General features: G+C 38.1%; 1 protein-coding gene across 4 annotated transcripts in view; it reads left to right on the top strand.

Moving 5' to 3' along the window:
• Positions 1 to 17,462, top strand: part of ABCC9 (ATP binding cassette subfamily C member 9) — a 148,999-nt gene that overhangs the window by 75,425 nt on the left and 56,112 nt on the right. For all 4 annotated transcript variants that reach the window (XM_070453746.1, XM_070453744.1, XM_070453747.1 and 1 more), the window contains 4 exons: positions 2,978 to 3,062; positions 4,572 to 4,652; positions 11,764 to 11,901; positions 12,026 to 12,151. In XM_070453746.1, the coding sequence (XP_070309847.1) occupies positions 2,978 to 3,062; positions 4,572 to 4,652; positions 11,764 to 11,901; positions 12,026 to 12,151 (430 nt within the window). The remainder of the gene's footprint in view (positions 1 to 2,977; positions 3,063 to 4,571; positions 4,653 to 11,763; positions 11,902 to 12,025; positions 12,152 to 17,462) is intronic.

Raw genomic sequence — 17,462 nt, 5'->3', positions numbered from 1 at the left:
TTTGAATGTATAAAAATTTAGAACTAAAAAGAGCAACTATTTCTGATCCCTCTGTTTTGTTCACAGTTTCTGGAGTCTTTTCTAAAAAAAATTTTATTGGAGTATAGTTCATTTACAGTGCTGTTAGTTTCAGGGGTACAGCAAAGTGAACCAGTTTTAGTATACATATATCCACTTTTTTAAAGATTCCTATCCCATATAGGCCGTTACAGAGTATTGGATAGAGTTCACTGTGCTATACAGCATATACTTGATATCTGTTTTATGTATAGTAGTACATATATGTCGATCCCAATATCCCAGCTTCTCCTTCCTCTCACCCATTCCCTGGTTCTGAAATCTTTATATCAGGACTGCCTTTCTTCTCTGTTTGCCCTGCTTCTGTCCTCATCACCAGATCTATTAAGTCAACTTTTGTAAGAGAAGCCTCACTGGGATTCAGCCCATTATATGCACTTACTGAGAACAATTTGTACAGCAAAAACAAACAGCCAAAACAGAAGTTGTGTGTGTATGGGGGTGGGGGTGCAGGGTGAGGGTGGTGCTGAGGTTGTTGGTAAATAGAAGAAAAATCCCAGTAAGTTGCAGAAGGAGGGTTAACCATGGAAAAAGAAGAGAAGGAATATGGGATCTGAGGGGTCTGATTACTCAGAGCAGCGAGAGTATGTCTTCTTCCAATCATCTTCTAAACACCCATTGGAGAAGGGAATGGCTACCCACTCGATTATGCTTGCCTTTCCATGGAGAGGAACCTGGTGGGCTACAGTCCTCGGGTCTCAAAGAGTTGGGCACAACTGAGCAGCTGACACTTTCACTTTCACTTCCAAACATCCACTGGCGTGTACAAAGGCAAGACCCTTTCCTGAAGCCACCTTCACGAGGGGTAGGGGGTGTCCTAAGACTCAAAGCAGGGTCCTGAGAGTTAAGGAGAAGTAGATCTGGGGAGAGGCATGAGGAAGGGGGAGGGGAGAGGAAAGTGTGGGAGGAAAAATTCAAATTACATGGGATTGTTTGGGGCCTGGGAGTAAACCAGATAGAAAGGGATCTATGTACATTGATGGTGGCAAACTCCATTGTAAAGGAAGGCTGAGATGGGCAGTAAAGTGCCTTCAAAGCCAACTGACATGAATCTGAATTTTCCAGAGGCCCAGCAAAGTGTTAGAAAGAGGACTCACAAAGTAAATGTAATCTGCCCATGTCATGATGGAATCTGAATTAGGGAGCAAAAAGACATTTAGAAGGTTGTTGGGCTAATGATCTGGACATGCTGTGTTTGTTGCCTGTACTTAGCAGTGACTGTAGAAATGGGAAAAAAAAAAAGAGATGGTTGACAGAGAGCATTCTGAAATAAGAATGGGAGAAGAAAATGGAAGAATCATGTGCAATCTAGAAAAATGGCACAGATGAACCTATTTGCAGGGCAGGAATAGAGACTCAGATTTAGAGAACAGATGTGTGGACACAGTGGCGGGGAGCTGGGGGATGAATTGAACGAGTAGCACTGACATACATGCACTACCATGTATAAAGCAGATAGCTGGTGGGAAGCGAGGAGATCCAACCAGTCCATCCTAAAGGGGATCAGTCCTGGGTGTTCATTGGAAGGACTGATGTTGAAGCTGAAACTCCAATACTTTGGCCACCTGATGCGAAGAGCTGACTCACTGGAAAAGAGCCTGATGCTGGGAAAAATTGAGGGCAGGAGGAGAAGGGGATGACAGAGGATGAGATGGTTGGATGGCATCACCGACTCAATGGACATGGGTTTGGGTGGACTCTAGGAATTGGTGATGGACAGGGAGGCCTGGCGTACTACGGTTCATGGGGTCGCAAAGAGTCAGACACGACTGAGCAACTGAACTGAACTGAAGTGGGAAGCTGCTATATAGCTCAGGAAGCTCAGCTTGGTGCTCTGTGATGACCTAGATGGGTGGGATGGAGGTGGGGTGGGACGTAGGGCCAAGAGGGAGAAGATACATGTGTACACATAACTGGTTCACTTTGTAGTACAGCAGAAATTAGCACAACATTGTACAATTATATTAAAATAAAATACTCAAATTATAATTTAAAAAATAATTACTCAAATTATTAAAAAAATAATAACTCAAATATTTTAAGAACAGGTGATTGAGAAAATGAAACCATTGATATTTTCCCCAGAACTCCCAATCTCCATGCTTCCTTGAATATCTAGTCCACCCAGTTTCCAAATCCAGCCTTAGGTCAACTTTATGTCAGTCCTTATCGATTTCTGTTTTCTTCTCTCTTCAGCATCACGACTGTGGACACAGATTCTTCTCGCCTGTCCCCACTTCCCCCCGCCCCATAACCAATGCTCTAGCCCCAGTGAGGCTCCTCTTATCCTTCACACATACCATGAACTTGTCCACTGTCATACAGTTCCTTTCTCTCTCCCCTCATTGTCATTCCTGGCAAATTACAGTTCATCTTTCTGCAGACACCTCACAAATTGCGTCCTCTGCAAAAATGTCACTAATTTCTCAGTCATTCCTTCCTGCATATTCTAGGAGCACTTTGTAACTACCCATCTATGGTACCTAACAAGGTACATTTGTATCATATGTTTTTGTGTCAATTTTCTGCTGCATTTAATAGTTGTTTTAAAATTTTTAACCATTTTTCACTGAAGTATAATTAATTCACAATCTCATGTTAGTTTCCAGTGTACAGCAAAGTGATTTGGTTGTATGTATATCTATTCTTTTTCAGATTATTTTCCATTATAGGTTACTACAAGAGATTGAATATAGTTCCCTGTGTTATTCAATAATTTTAGAAGAGTGGGAACCAATATTTATTTGCCTTTGTATCTACAAGCCTAAGGTAGAGGCTAGAATATATTAAATTCTTCAATAAGTGTTTTATTTCATCTTCTGAGACATTGAACCTGGAACTTGGTTTATGGGCAGTATATTAATCATGATTTAAAAACTCAAAACCACCTTTCCCACAGGTACAAAGCAGTCACAGACGCATGTTCTCTTCAACCAGATATCGACTTACTACCATTTGGAGACCAAACTGAAATTGGAGAGAGGGTGAGCTATGTGTAGTGTAATTACACAATGAACACAAATCCAGAAAAGTCTTCCAGTTATCTTTAACCTTTAATGGAAAATAAAAAAATCGGAGAGCACCAGAATTATGTTTTCCTAGTGACAAGTTCTAGAAACAGAAGCACAGGAATTCTTGATGCCACTCTCTTAAGGATGTGTTGAGTAACTAGCATGAACTTCACATTTTGCTAGCCACTCAGGAATTCTCAAGGGAAAGGAACAGTCCCTGCCTTTGATCAAATGTATTTTTACTTAACTTGGAGTTTACTTTAAATTGGTTTGGAAACCGAGATTGCTTCCGACAGCTTTTTCCACTCTTGTCAACATCCATTTATTCTTGTTAAAGTGTTCTTTTTGCTTTGTATAAACAGGTTTTACATTGGCGTCATACTGTTCCAACTAGCCGAAAAATATTTATATCTGTATATAATCTTTATAACAATGTTGGCTAAAGTGTTTCACTCTTATGGGGTCAAGTACTAAGCAAAAGACTATATATATATATATGCATTATTTGCTTTTACAAATCTGTTACATAGATGTTTTGTTATCTGCGTATTGTAGCTGAGAAAACCAGGGCAGAGAAAGGTTAAAGAACTTGCCTGGTCAGAGTCACTGGGACAGTTGAGATTGGTCTAACTCTGTCGTCTGTGTTATTCATTGCTGTTTTTTATTGCAGCGTGGTATTGTGTTTAAGAACATGACCTGAACTTCTCTAAGCCTTAGTTTCCATGTGGAGAGCAATACATTGAAATTGCTATGATAGGAGAAATAAGGAATGGAAAGCCATACACAGTAGCCTGACACATTTTACTAAAGTGTTAGTTGCTCAGTCATGTCCGACTCCTTGCAACTCCATGGACTATAGCTCATCTGTGCAAGGAATTCTCCAGACGAGAATACTGGAGTGGGTAGCCATTGCCTTCTCCAGGGGATCTTCCTGACCTTGGATTGAACCCAGGTCCCCCACACTGCAGGCAGATTCTTTACCATCTGAGCCACCAGGGGAGCTGTCACATACTAAGTGCTCAGTAAATAGTAGTTTTTCACATTTGTATAATTAGCACTTGATTATAAAAGCATACTGCTGTATAGTTCACTTGAACACAACTTGTAATATTGAATTTAAGAGACATGTTAACTGTTAAGCATACTACAGACACAATTCATGAAACTAGAAACAATTTCGAAATTATTTCCAGTCTTCAGCACTCATTTTGGTTTTTCGTTATTAATATTTTTGTATAGCGGAGCCCTCTATTAGAGTGAAAAGAAGATTAATATTATCAGTCAAAGATGATCTTAATATAATTCAAGTGTTGACCACTAGAAAGCTCGCATTTTGTCTTCCCAGTGTTATCACTCTTTAATTAATAAACTACCATTAATTTAAGATTTTTAAAGAGAAGTTTGTATTTTTAGGGAATTTTTTTTAACCAGCAGATTATTACTACTGTAAATGGTGAATGTTAATGGGTATTTCCTCTCTAGGGCATCAACCTGAGTGGAGGTCAGAGGCAAAGAATCTGTGTGGCCCGAGCTCTCTATCAAAATACCAACATTGTCTTCTTGGTAAGAATATATGGTCTTCCCTTTCTACTTCATCTTTCCCTCTGGACAAATGCGTCTTTAAGGAGATAAGTAACGCAGGGAAAGATGGCTTAACTTGTGAAATCACAGAGAATTAAGGCAAAACAAACCCTCAGAGTAAAAATCAGATCAACATGTAAGATGAGCATGGAGGACCCCAAGGGACTGAGGTTCCCAAATAATTGCTTATATGCATTCTTAAACCATGAGGATCATTGATGAAAGGGTATGAATGGTGCTGGATGAACTGGACAGGATTATAGATCTTCTCATTTATATTTGCTGGTAGAAAGAAGGGCTGGAATATATTCTCTTGGTGGGCATAAGGGTTAGTAAGGATGCAACTGAGACTGTGGTTAAGATTTATCTGTAAAGTTTCCTGAAATTATTCTTAGAAATCTTGATACCAGCCTAGATCTACTAAATAATAATCTGTGAAGGCAGAGTCTAGAATCTGTATCTTAAAAAAGCTCTGTAGATGATTTTCTAGTATATTCTGGGTTGATAACCTATGGATATAGAAATAAAAATGGATGATTATATTGACTATGAATTTGCTCTAGTTTTATCCCTCCAGCAGATTGTAGCAAAAATCACTTAGCATACAATTAGACAGTGCCTGAAGATCAGCAGGTTATATAAATCCATCCTTCCCCTGCCTTCTTCTGTGCATGTGTTAACCATGTATAAATCTGGTTCTCAGACCTTTAAACTTTTCACTCCATCTAATGAACATCTTCAGAAAGTAGCTTGATTTTAGAGTTTTCCACTCCAAAATTTTGGATCCTTTACAGGGTATTAAAGTAGAAAATGAAAGTATTACTGGAAATGCACTTCAGGTTAATGTCTGTAAGAATTCCTGCCCCCATGTTTTCCAGAAAACAGCACTATAAAAGACATAGCAGGATCTAGCAGTAACCTGTTAAAACTCAACATTAAAAAGACTAAGATTGTGGCATTCGGTCCTATCACTTCATGGCAAATAGATAGGGAAACAATGGAAACTGGCAGATTTTATTTTCTTGGGCTCTAAAAATCACTGTGAATGGTGACTGCATCCATGAAATTAAAAGACACTTGCTCCTTGGGGAAAAAAAAGCTATGATAAACCTAGACATCATGTTAAAAAGTAGAGACATTTCTTTGCCAACAAAGGTCTGTCTAGTCAGAGATATGGTTTTCCCAGTGGTCATGTATGGATGTGAGAGCTGGACTGTAAAGAAGGATGAGTGCCGAAGAAGTGATGCTTTTGAACTGTGGTGTTGGAGAAGACTCGTGAGAGTCCCTTGGACTGCAAGGAGATCCAACCAGTCAAGCCTGAAGGAAATCAACTCTGAATATTCATTGGAAGGACTGATGCTGAAGCTGAAGCTCCAATACTTTGGCCACCTGATGCAAAGAGCCAACTCACTGGAAAAAACCTTGATGCTGGGAAAGATTGAAGGCAGGAGGAGGAGGGGACAACAGAGGATGAGATGGCTGGATGGCATCATTGACTCAGTGGACATGAGTTTGAGCAAACTCTGGGAGATAGTGAAGGACAGGGAAGCCTGGCGTGCTGCAGTCCATGGGGTTGCAAAGAATTGAACACAATTTAGTAACTGGACAGCAACAACAACCAAAATGTGACAAAATGTGAGCACATGTTGGAGAAATGGCACAATAGACTTGCTGGACACAGGGTTGCAAACCTTCAAACCTTCAATTTGAAAAAAAATGCAATTTCTGTGAATCACAATAAAATGAATTGCAATAAAATGAGATATGCCTGTATCTGTAAAGTTCCATCTACCATTCAGATATCATTGTCACAGGTTCTGGGAAGTAGAATGTGGGCATCTTTGGGGACCATTATTCTGCCTGCCTCAGATAGCTCTTATTATTGGAAAGTTATTTTGGGATTAAAATCTGCTTCTGTATATTTTCCATTAATTGGCTTCCATTCTGCTTCTGCAACAGCAAATATATTTCTTTTGTATGGCCATAGCTCAATATTTTAATGTTATTGTCATAACTTGCCATAATTTACTTTTCTCTAGGCTGAGAAAGCTTAATATTTTTCATTCTTCAACAGTAATGTTATCTTTATAACTTTTCTTAATTCTGGATATAATAGTGTTTGTTAGGGTCCCTTTGAAAAAGCGTGTTCTAGATGCATTCTGATCAACTCAGATAGTCTTAAAACTAATGGAGCTTATGAGCTAAATATTATATTTTCTTCATAGCAGCCTAAAATTGAATAATGTTTTAGCAGCAACAGAATACTGTTGATCAGTCAGTTCAGTTCAGTCGCTCAGTCGTGTCCGACTCTTTGCAAGCCCATAGACTGCAGCACACCAGGCCTCCCTGTCAATCACCAACTCCTGGAGTTTACTCAGACTCATGTGTTTGAATAATTTCTCCTAGGTAAAAATATTTCACCCTTCGATTGTTTAAAAATTCACAGAGCACTTTCAATTGCAGTGTCATCTCATTTGATTCTTATGACTGTGCTGCTAGGGTAGATGGTTTCATCATGGAAAGAGAGGAAATTTATACATAGGTGGAATGCCTTACCCGAGAACTAATGCCTAGTAAGTGATCGAGTATGAGCTACAACTTCATATCTTTTGAGTACTTTTCCTTTTTTTCTGTTTTTGTGATCAGCTGTTTCTTCTTTTTTTTTTTTTAATTATTACTCTCAGTTACTGTGTTGTCTTTTGCTTTCTTTCTGTCTCCCTTCCCCCTTTCCTTCCTACCTCCCTCCTTCCCTCCCTTCCTTCCTTTCCGTCCATCAATGTTTGAGTGTCATCAGAGTCACCTTCTATGCTGGGTACCAAGGAAACAAAGGAGAAAGAGACATTATTGTTATCTTTAAAGATCTCACATGTACAAATAATTAGTTGAAAGGCTTTATATTTTGCTGTAAACTCTAATTAAACTTTACCAAATTAGCCTTTACACCTCTATGCTTTTTTCCATGGTGGCTGCAACAATTTATATTTCCAACTACAATGCAAAAATTGCTTTTTCTCCACATTCTCACCAACATTAGTTATTTCTTGTCTTTTTGATAATAGCCAATCTAACAGGTATGAAGTGATATCATTGTGGTTTTGATTTGTATTTCCCACATAATTAATAATATTAATGATAATTAATGATGTTGAGTACTATTTATGTTCCTTTTGGCCATTTTTTTTTTCACTTTTTTGGAAAAAATATCTATTCAGATCCTTTGACCATTTTTTAATTGGATTGTTTGGATATTTTGTTATTGATTTGTATGAGGTTTTTATATTTTGGGGGCATTAACTACTTATAAGATACATGATTCACAAACATTTCATCGCATTCCATAAGTTGCCCTTTCATTTTGTTGATGATTTTCGTAATGTACAGAAATGTTTTAGTTTGATGTAGTTCTATTTATTTTTGCTTTTGTTGCCTTTGTTTTTGGTATTAAAATTTTAAAAACATTGCCAAGACCAACGTCAAAGAGCTTATCCACTATGTTTTCTTCTAAGAATTTTATGGTTTCAGGTCTTAGGTTCATGTCTTTAATCCACTTGAGTTCATTTTTGTGTATGATGTAAAATAGTGGCCCAGGGTTTGTTTTTGGGTTTTTGTTTTTTTTGCATACTGCTGTCTACTTTCCCCAACAGCATTTATTGAAGAGACTACTCTTTCCACATTGTATCTGTACATAGAGACAGTTTAACTTCTTCCTTTCCTATTTGGATGCCATTTCTTTTTCTTGACTAATTGATCTGACATAGTACTTCCGGTGTATGTGTGCCCAGTCACTCAGTTCATTTCAGTTCAGTTCAGTCTCTTAGTCGTGTCCGACTCCATGCAGTGCAGCACGCCAGGCTTCTCTGTCCATCACCAGCTCCCAAAGCGTGCTCAAACTCATGTCCATCGAGTCAGTGGTGTCATCCAGCCATCTCATCCTCTGTCATCCCTTTCTCCTCCTACCTTCGCTCTTTCCCAGCATCAGGGTCTTTTCAAATGAGTCAGTTCTTCACATCAGGTGGCCAAAGTATTGGAGTTTCAGCTTCAGCATCAGTCCTTCCAATGAATATTCAGGACTGATTTCCTTTACAATGGACTGGTTGGATCTCCTTGCAGTCCAGGGGACTCTCAAGAGTCTTCTCCAACACCACAGTTCAAAAGCATCATTTCTTCGGTGCTCAGCTTTCTTTATGGATGTCCGACTCTCGCATCCATACATGACTACTGGAAAAACCATAGCTTTGACTAGATGGACCTTTGTTGGCAAAGTAATGTCTCTTTTTAATATACTGTCTAGGTTGGTTATAGCTTTTCTTCCAAAGAGCAAGTGTCTTTTAATTTCATGACTTCAGTCACCATCTGCAGTGATTTTGGAGCCCAAAAAATAGTTTGTCACTGTTTCCATTGTTTCCCCATCTATTTGCCATGAAGTGATGGGACCAGATGCCATGATCTTAGTTTTCTGAATGTTGAGTTTTAAGCCAGCTTTTTCACTCTCCTCTTTCACGTTCATCAAGAGGCTCTTTAGTTCTTCACTTTCTGCTGTAAGTGTGGTGTCATCTGCATATCTGAGATTATTGATATTTCTCCCGGCAATCTTGATTCCAGTTTGTGCTTCATCCAGCCTGGCATTTCTCATGATGTACTCTGAACATAAGTTAAATAAGCATGGTGACAGTATACAAACTTGACATACTCCTTTCCCTATATGAAACCAATCTGTTGTTCCATGTTCAGTTCTAACTGTTGTTTCTTGACCTGCACACAGATTTCTCAAGAGGCGGGTAAGGCGGTCTGGTATTCCCATCTCTTTATGAATTTTCCACAGTTTGTTGTGATCCAGTCACTCAGTGGTGTCCAATTCTTTGGACCCTGTGGACTATAGCCCACCAGGCTCCTTTGTCCATGGGATTTCCTGGGCAAGAATACTGTAGTGGGTTGCCATTTCTTCCTCCAGGGGGTCTTCCTGACCCAGAAATCAAACCCACATCTCCTGCACTGCATGGCAGGCAGATTCTTTATCACTGAGCCACCTGGTAAGCCCCATAGTATTAAACTTTAAGTACTGTGTTGAATAAAAGTGGTGAGACTGGGTATCCTTGCCTTATTCCTGATCCTACGGGGAAAACTTTCAACTTTTCATGACTGAGTGTGGTGTTAGCTGTGGGCTTGTCATATGTGATCTTTATTATGTTGAGGTATGTTTTCTTTATACCCATTCTATTCAAAGTTTTTATCATGATTGAATGTTGAATTTGGCCAATGTTTTTTGTGCTTCTATTGAGTTGATCATATGATTTTTATCCTTTATTATTGTGGTTATCATATTGATTGATTTGCAGATATTGAACCATCCTTGCATCCCTAGAATAAATCCAACTTATTCATGGTGTATGAATCTTTTAATGAGTGTTGAATATGGCTTGTTAAGATTTCATCAATGATGTTTGCATCTGTGTTCATCAGAAACACTGGTCTGTAATTTTCTTTGTGTGTGTGTCTGTGTCTTTAGTATCAGGGAATCATCAGTTTTAATATCAGGGTAATGCTAGCTTTGTAAAATGTTTGGAAGTATACTTTCCTCTTCTATTTTTTGAAAAAGTTTGAGAAGGATTGGTTTAAATCCCAGTTTAAATGTTTGATTGAATTCACCAGTGAAACCATCTGGTTCTGGGCTTTTATTTGTTAGGGTGTTTTTGATTACTAATTCAATCCCCTTACCAGTAGTTGGTCTATTCAGATTTTCTATTTTTTCATGATTCAGTTTTTGTAGATTTTTTTTTTCTAGGAATTTATCCATGTCTTTTAGGTGTCCAGTTTGTTGGTGTTCGTCGTAGTCTCATGAGACTTTGCATTTGTGTGGTCACAATTGTAATGTTGCCTCTTTCATATATAGTTTCGTTTGAATCCTCCCACTTTCTTTGGTGAGTCTTATTAGTGAAAGTGGAAGTGTTAATTGCTCAGTTGTGTCGGACTCTTTGTGACCCCTTAGACTGTAGCCTTCTAGGCTCCTCTTTCCATGGAATTCTCCAGGCAAGAGTACTGGAGTGGGTTGCCATTCCCTTCTCCAGGGGATCTTCCCAACCCAGGGATTGAGCCCAGGTCTCTTGCTTTGCAGGCAGATTCTTTACCATCTGAACCACCCTGTATCTAATGAGTCTTGCTAAGGGCTTGTATATTTTATTTATTTAGTTTCACCAATCTTTCCTATTGTCTCTTTAGTTTGTATTTTATATATTTCTATTCTGGTCTTTGCTATTTCCTTCCTTCCATGAACTATGGGCTTAATTTGTTATTTGTTTTTCTAGTTTCTTGAGATGTAAAGTTAGGTTGTTTATTTGAGGTCTTTCTTTTTTCCTAATATAGGAATTTATTGCTATAAAATTCTCTTAGAACCGGTTTTGCTGCATCCCAAAAGTTTTGATGCGTTGTGTCTCATTTTCATTTGTTTCAAGATATTATTTGATTTCCTCTTTCAGTGTCTCCTTTGGTTGTTCAGGAGCATCTTGTTTTATCTCCATGTATTTGTGAATTTTCCAGAGGTGGGGTTTATGATGAGAATGTGTCTCAACCTTTCCTACCTGTTTTGATGTATTTTTCTGTCACCTAAAATGTAGAAATCACTCCGTTTCTGGATCTCTTCCAAAGGGAATTGCTCCATGTGCAGCTGTATATCAATGTGTCCATGGCAGGAGGGAGATTCAGGAGCCTCCTGTATTGTCATATTGGTCCAGAGTCTGAGCCTGTTTTTATTCGTGTCTAAAGTCGTGTCTAAAGTTGAATCGATATCAACTTTAACTACTATCGTATTCTTTGTTTTGGTTTATTGTTACAGGTTGTCAAGTAATGTTGGCTTTCGAACCACTCCAAATATTGTTATTTACTTTTAACATTATTTTTAAGGTGAAAGAGAAAATCAAATCTTCATTTTTAATTTAGTAGCTTTTTGTCATTTAAAGCTATTCAGAGTCTGTTTATTATAAAGTGAATTTTGTGGGATAATTTGCCTTTAGTTATTTGTATTTCTGTTTTCTGGAGGAATTTCATTACAAAGAAAATATGAAATTTTTTCATTATCTCTCCATTTTACTTGTTGTAGGATGATCCATTTTCTGCCTTGGACATTCACTTGAGTGATCACCTAATGCAGGAAGGAATTTTGAAATTTCTCCAAGATGACAAGAGGACACTTGTTCTTGTGACTCACAAATTACAATATCTAACACATGCTGACTGGGTAAGAGTTTAAAAGAAATTAAAAGAATTTTTATACTACAGCTATATAAATGCTTCCTGAGATAAATATAATTCACTTGGCCAATTATGGATTTTGTTGTAATTCTAATATATGCTTTCCTTAGATCATAGCCATGAAAGATGGGAGTGTTCTAAGAGAAGGGACTTTGAAGGATATTCAGACCAAAGATGTAGAGCTGTATGAACATTGGAAAACACTAATGAATCGGCAGGATCAAGAACTAGAAAAGGTAATTGCTCAGAGTTAGAAGAGCTCAGAGTTCAGATAAGAAGAGTCAGAAGTACAGTGCAAAATTACCAAAAATACTTTTAAAGAAGTATTACACTTAATTTTTGATTATATAATAATCTCATCTGAAAATGAAATAATTGTATATTTATATACCATTAATTGATAAACTACTTGGAAACTGAGAAAATTCTAATGATATCTTTTACTATCAGGCCTTTAGAAGATTTTTATTTGAATTGGAGGCATATTGTAATTATATGTGTGTTTAAAACAATCATATATGCATTTAAAACTTGCTCAAGCATGCTCTTTCCTCATTTTATCTTATTTTCCCTTATGTATGTCTTATTTTACTCACCTTCAGTATGAGTTTTTCATTCGTCATTTACAAATGGAGGGTTGTGGGCAAAACAAAATCTGAGATGATTTTGAAAGAAAGAAGATCTGTTAGCTATGGGTATGGTGCAAAGTATGCCTGAGATACAGTTGGGAGAGATGAAGGAAGGTAATCAGAAAGAAATTACAATGAAATTTTATATTTAGATAGTTTTTAAAGTCCATAAAACCTTTTTTACATGATCTCTTTTACTTCTCACAAAATAAGCAAAAAATAGGAGAAATAAGCAAAGAAAATATGATCTCACTTTTACCGATGGGAAAATTGAAGCTCAGAGAGGCTAAGTAACTTGCCTAAACTTGTACAGGATATATAATATTTTGTACCAATTGGATTTAAACCCAGGTTCATACCAATGTAATGTATTTATACAATGTAAATATAATATTGAATGAAATTATAACAGAGTTGAAAACCAATTGAGTATGATGAAAGAAAAACCACTCATGGTTGAGAGGTAAATTGTAAATTTAATTAGTAAATTTTCAAAATGTTTTCTCTTGAGTTGTGGTACTAGAAAAGGTCCAGAATTCAATAGTCCTGGTCAGGAATGAGCATTATAAAATGAAAATGTTTATATCAGCAAATTTCTGAAAATGTCAAGAAGTTAAAATGTATTATTTCTTAAAGGAAAAAATAATCTTGTTTCAATAGCAGAAGAAAGATAAAAAGTCAGACAAACCATCGGATTGCTCTGTCTTCTGTGAGCTTGCCAAAGATATCAAAGGCCAATTACAAACGTCTCAAAATAAGGAAGAAAAGCCGTATGTAAACGTCTTAGTAGAGTAGGACAAATCATAGAACCTTTGAAAGGAGGATATCCATCAAAACATTACAGTGTACAAATGGCAAGAGCTCACTTAGAAATTATGCAGTGATATGCTTGATAATAAACTTACTGGGATGCCTCCAAATGACATTTTTTTCAGTGGTCTAGGTGCCAGGGACAAAAGAATATGATGTAAGCTTAAGGAGTGGACCATTTATGGTTTACTTTGAAAAGAAAATCTGGAAAAACCGCAAGAGAGGAAGGGGGGTGCTTTTGGCTTGATTTTGAAGTAACACTGACTACTGAGCATGCCAGAAAGAAAGTCTGTTACATTGTGTTTAGAAATGAAGTGATCACTCAAGAAACCATAGCTCTATAATTAAAGACACATCACAGGGTTATAGGGCTCCCGTGGTGGCTCAGACAGTGAAAGATCTGCCTGCAATGTGGGAGACCAGGGTTTGATCCCTGGGAGAAGGGAATGGCTACCCACAACAAGGGAGCAAGGGCTACTGGCATCTAGCGGGTAGAGGACAGGGATGCTGTTAAACATACTACAATGTACAGAACAGCTCCCACAACAAAGGGTTTTCTGACCCAAAATGTCAATGGTGCCAAGGTTGAGAAAAGCTGGCTTAGCACCAGAGCAGATCAGATCCAGAGAAGGAGGTAAAACTAAAGGACTCACAAAACATCCCATCTTTGGTCTTTAGACAGATCAGTCAGTTTAAAGGTTCAGGAACAATGGGAAAGTATGCTAAAGAGGATAGTAATGACAGCTTTGAGAAGAAGTTGATAACACTTTTAGCTGATTTAAATGTTGTTAAAAATTCTGCCTTGGATGGCATCACCCATTATCTTCATAATATTATTAAGCAAAATAAAGTAGCATCTTTGGATGTTTCTTCCCTCAGCCTTCAACCCTCACTTTGATTCAACTTTTCCCAGGCATTCAATAAATATGCATTTAATTGTTGTTGTTATTTAGTCGCTAAGTTGTGTCTGATTCTTTTGCGAGCCCGTGGACTGTAGCTTGCCAGGCTCCTCTGTCCATGGGATTCTCCAGGCAAGAATACTGGAGTGGGTTACCATGCCCTCCTCCAGGGGATCTTCTCCACCCAGGGATCAAACCCACGTTTCCTGCTTGGCAGGCAGCTTGCTTACCACTCAGCCACCTGGGAATCTTTATGTATTAGATAAGTGAAACTAAATTTATATTTACTTAATCCATATGTCAAAACAGTTTAAAATATTTAATCTCAGATGAGCTTAGTGTGAGCATTTTCTCATAAGGAAAATGACTAAAGATTAAAGTCCCCAAGATGATAACTCTTTTGCTCACATAGATTGGCAACTTCTGTTTATTTCATTTCATTACACTATCCAAAAATATCAGTTCTTTTTTAATTTTGTTTACTCTCAAAAGATAGTTTACAGTGTACAAATATGGCTTTTCATATCATTAGGCACAATTAAAAGCTAATGTGAAATTATCTCTGAAAAATACTATTCAAAAGACACTTTTGCTTCTACTTTTTTTTTAAAAAGCAAGAACTTGGAAGCAACAGAGCTTTCTAGAATAGCAAGTCTCCTAAATCACACATTGTATGAGGCCAAACAAACAAAAACAAAACAGGACCACTATCTAGAGACTGATTATCAAAGAATTATTGGTTTATCCCTGTAACAAACAGATTTTTTTTTTATATATTAGCATGTACAGGAAGCCCTTAAATTACTGTCAATTCCAGAAGTCAGTGGGTCAGTTATTTGGAACTCAGAATGCATTTCCCCACAGAAACAGAGATACGGGTGGTTTCCCAGACTGTCCTGCGGAAGCTGATTTAACCCACAGTGTAACTGAACTGATACTAGTCCAGTTCCAAAGCCAAGAGGGCAGAATGTTGGAGGCAGAGAACTGGAGAAAACAAAACGCTTTTCCCTTTCTTAGCACAGGATGAGTCTGGAGCAACCCTTAAAATTTTGCAGTTTGTGTTTGATGTTTTCCCTTCTCTCCTTTCCCATTTACTTCAAAAACCTGCCTTCCTCTTGTTTCTATTGAAGTCTCTTTTGTTCATCCCCTGAATGAGATCCTCAGTCAGAACCTCATCTTGATTTGACAATTCATAATAGTGTATGACTGATAGTGCTTTAACCAATCCAGAACTACATGCGGTTTTAAAAGAAGATGTTTGTTAACACCGATGAGTCATTAGAAAAATTCAATCAGTTCAGTTTAGTTCAGTCACTCAATTGTGTCCGACTCTCTTAGACACCATGGACTGCGGCACGCCAGGCATCCCTGTCCATCACCAACTCCCGGAGTTTACCCAAACTCATGTCCATTGAGTCGGTGATGCCATCCAATCATCTCATCCTCTGTTGTCCCCTTCTCCTCCTGCCTTCAATCTTTCCCAGCATCAGGGTCTTTTCCATTGAGTCAACTCTTTGCATGAGGTGGCTGAAGAATTGGAGTTTCAGCTTCAGCATCAGTTCCTCCAATGAATATTCAAGACTGATTTCCTTTAGGATGGACTGGTTGGATCTCCTTGCAGTCCAAGGGGCTCTCAAGAGTCGTCTCCAACACCACAGTTCAAAACAATTAATTCTTCGGCGCTTAGCTTTCTTTACAGTCCAACTCTCACATCCACACATGACTACTGGAAAAATCATAGCTTTAACTAAATGGACATTTGTTGGCAAAGTAAGGTTTCCACTTTTTAATATGCTGCCTAGTTGGTCATAACTTTTCTTTTAAGGAGGAAGCGTCTTTTAATTTCATGGCTGCAGTCACCATCTGCAGTGATTTTGGAGCCCAGAAAATAAAGTCTGTCACTGTTTCCATTGTTTCCCCATCTGTTTGCCATGAAGTGATGGGACCGGATGCCATGATCTTAGTTTTCTGAATGTTGAGCTTGAAGCCAACTTTTTCACTCTCCTCTTTCACTTTCATCAAGAGGCTCTTTAGCTACTTTTCAATTTCTGCCATATGGATGGTGTCATCTGCATTTCTGAGGTTATTGATATCTCTCCCAGCAATGTTGATTCCACCTTGTGCTTCTTCCAGTCCAGCGTTTCTCATGATGTCCTCTGCATAGAAGTTAAATAAGCAGGGTGACCATATACAGCCTTGACGTACTCCTTTTCCTACTTGGAACCAGTCTGTTGTTCCACGTCCAGTTCTAACTATTGCTTCCTGACCTGCATACAGGTTTCTCAGGAGACAGGTAAGGTGGTCTGGTATTCCCATCTCTTTCAGAATTTCACAGTTTGTTGTGATCTACACAGTCAAAGGCTTTGGCATAGTCAATAAAGCAAAAGTAGATGTTTTTCTGGAACTTTCTTGCTTTTTCGATGATCCAGTGGATGTTGGCAATTTGATCTCTGGTTCCTCTGCCTTTTCTAAATCCAGCTTGAACATCTGGAAGTTCATGGTTCACATACTGATGAAGTTGGCTTGGAGAATTGGAGAATTTTGAGCATTACTTTGCTAGCGTGTGAGATGAGTGCAACTGTGCAGTACTTTGAGCATTCTTTGGGATTGCCTTTCTTTGAGACTGGAATGAAAACTGCCCTTTTCCAGTCCTGTGGCCACTGCTGAGTTTTCCAAATTTGCTGACATATTGAGTGCAGCACTTGCACAACGTCAGCTTTTAGGATTTGAAATAGCTCAACTGAATTCCGTCACCTTCACTAGCTTTGTTTATAGTGATGCTTTCTAAGGCCCACTTGACTTCGCATTCCAGATGTCTGCCTCTAGGTGAGTGATTACACAACTGTCATTATCTGGGTCGTGAAGATCTTTTTTTTTTTTTTTTTTTTTTAATTTTTTCTTCTTTTTATTAGTTGGAGGCTAATTACTTTACATCATTACAGTAGTTTTTGTTATACATTGATATGAATTAGCCATGGATTTACATGTACTCCCCATCCCAGTCCCCCTTTGTATAGTTCTTCTGTGTATTCTTGCCAGCTCTTCTTAATATCTTCTGCTTCTGTTAGATCCATACCGTTTCTGTCCTTTAATGTGCCCATCTTTGCATGAAATGTTTTCTCGGTACCTCTTGAAGAGATCTCTAGTCTTTCCCATTCTATTGTTTTCCTCTATTTCTTTGCACTGATCACTGAGGAAAGCTTTCTTAT

Source organism: Odocoileus virginianus, chromosome 23 (assembly GCF_023699985.2).
Source record: "Odocoileus virginianus isolate 20LAN1187 ecotype Illinois chromosome 23, Ovbor_1.2, whole genome shotgun sequence".
NCBI classification, from domain to species: domain Eukaryota; kingdom Metazoa; phylum Chordata; class Mammalia; order Artiodactyla; family Cervidae; genus Odocoileus; species Odocoileus virginianus.
This window is presented reverse-complemented; position numbering and strand designations above follow the sequence as displayed.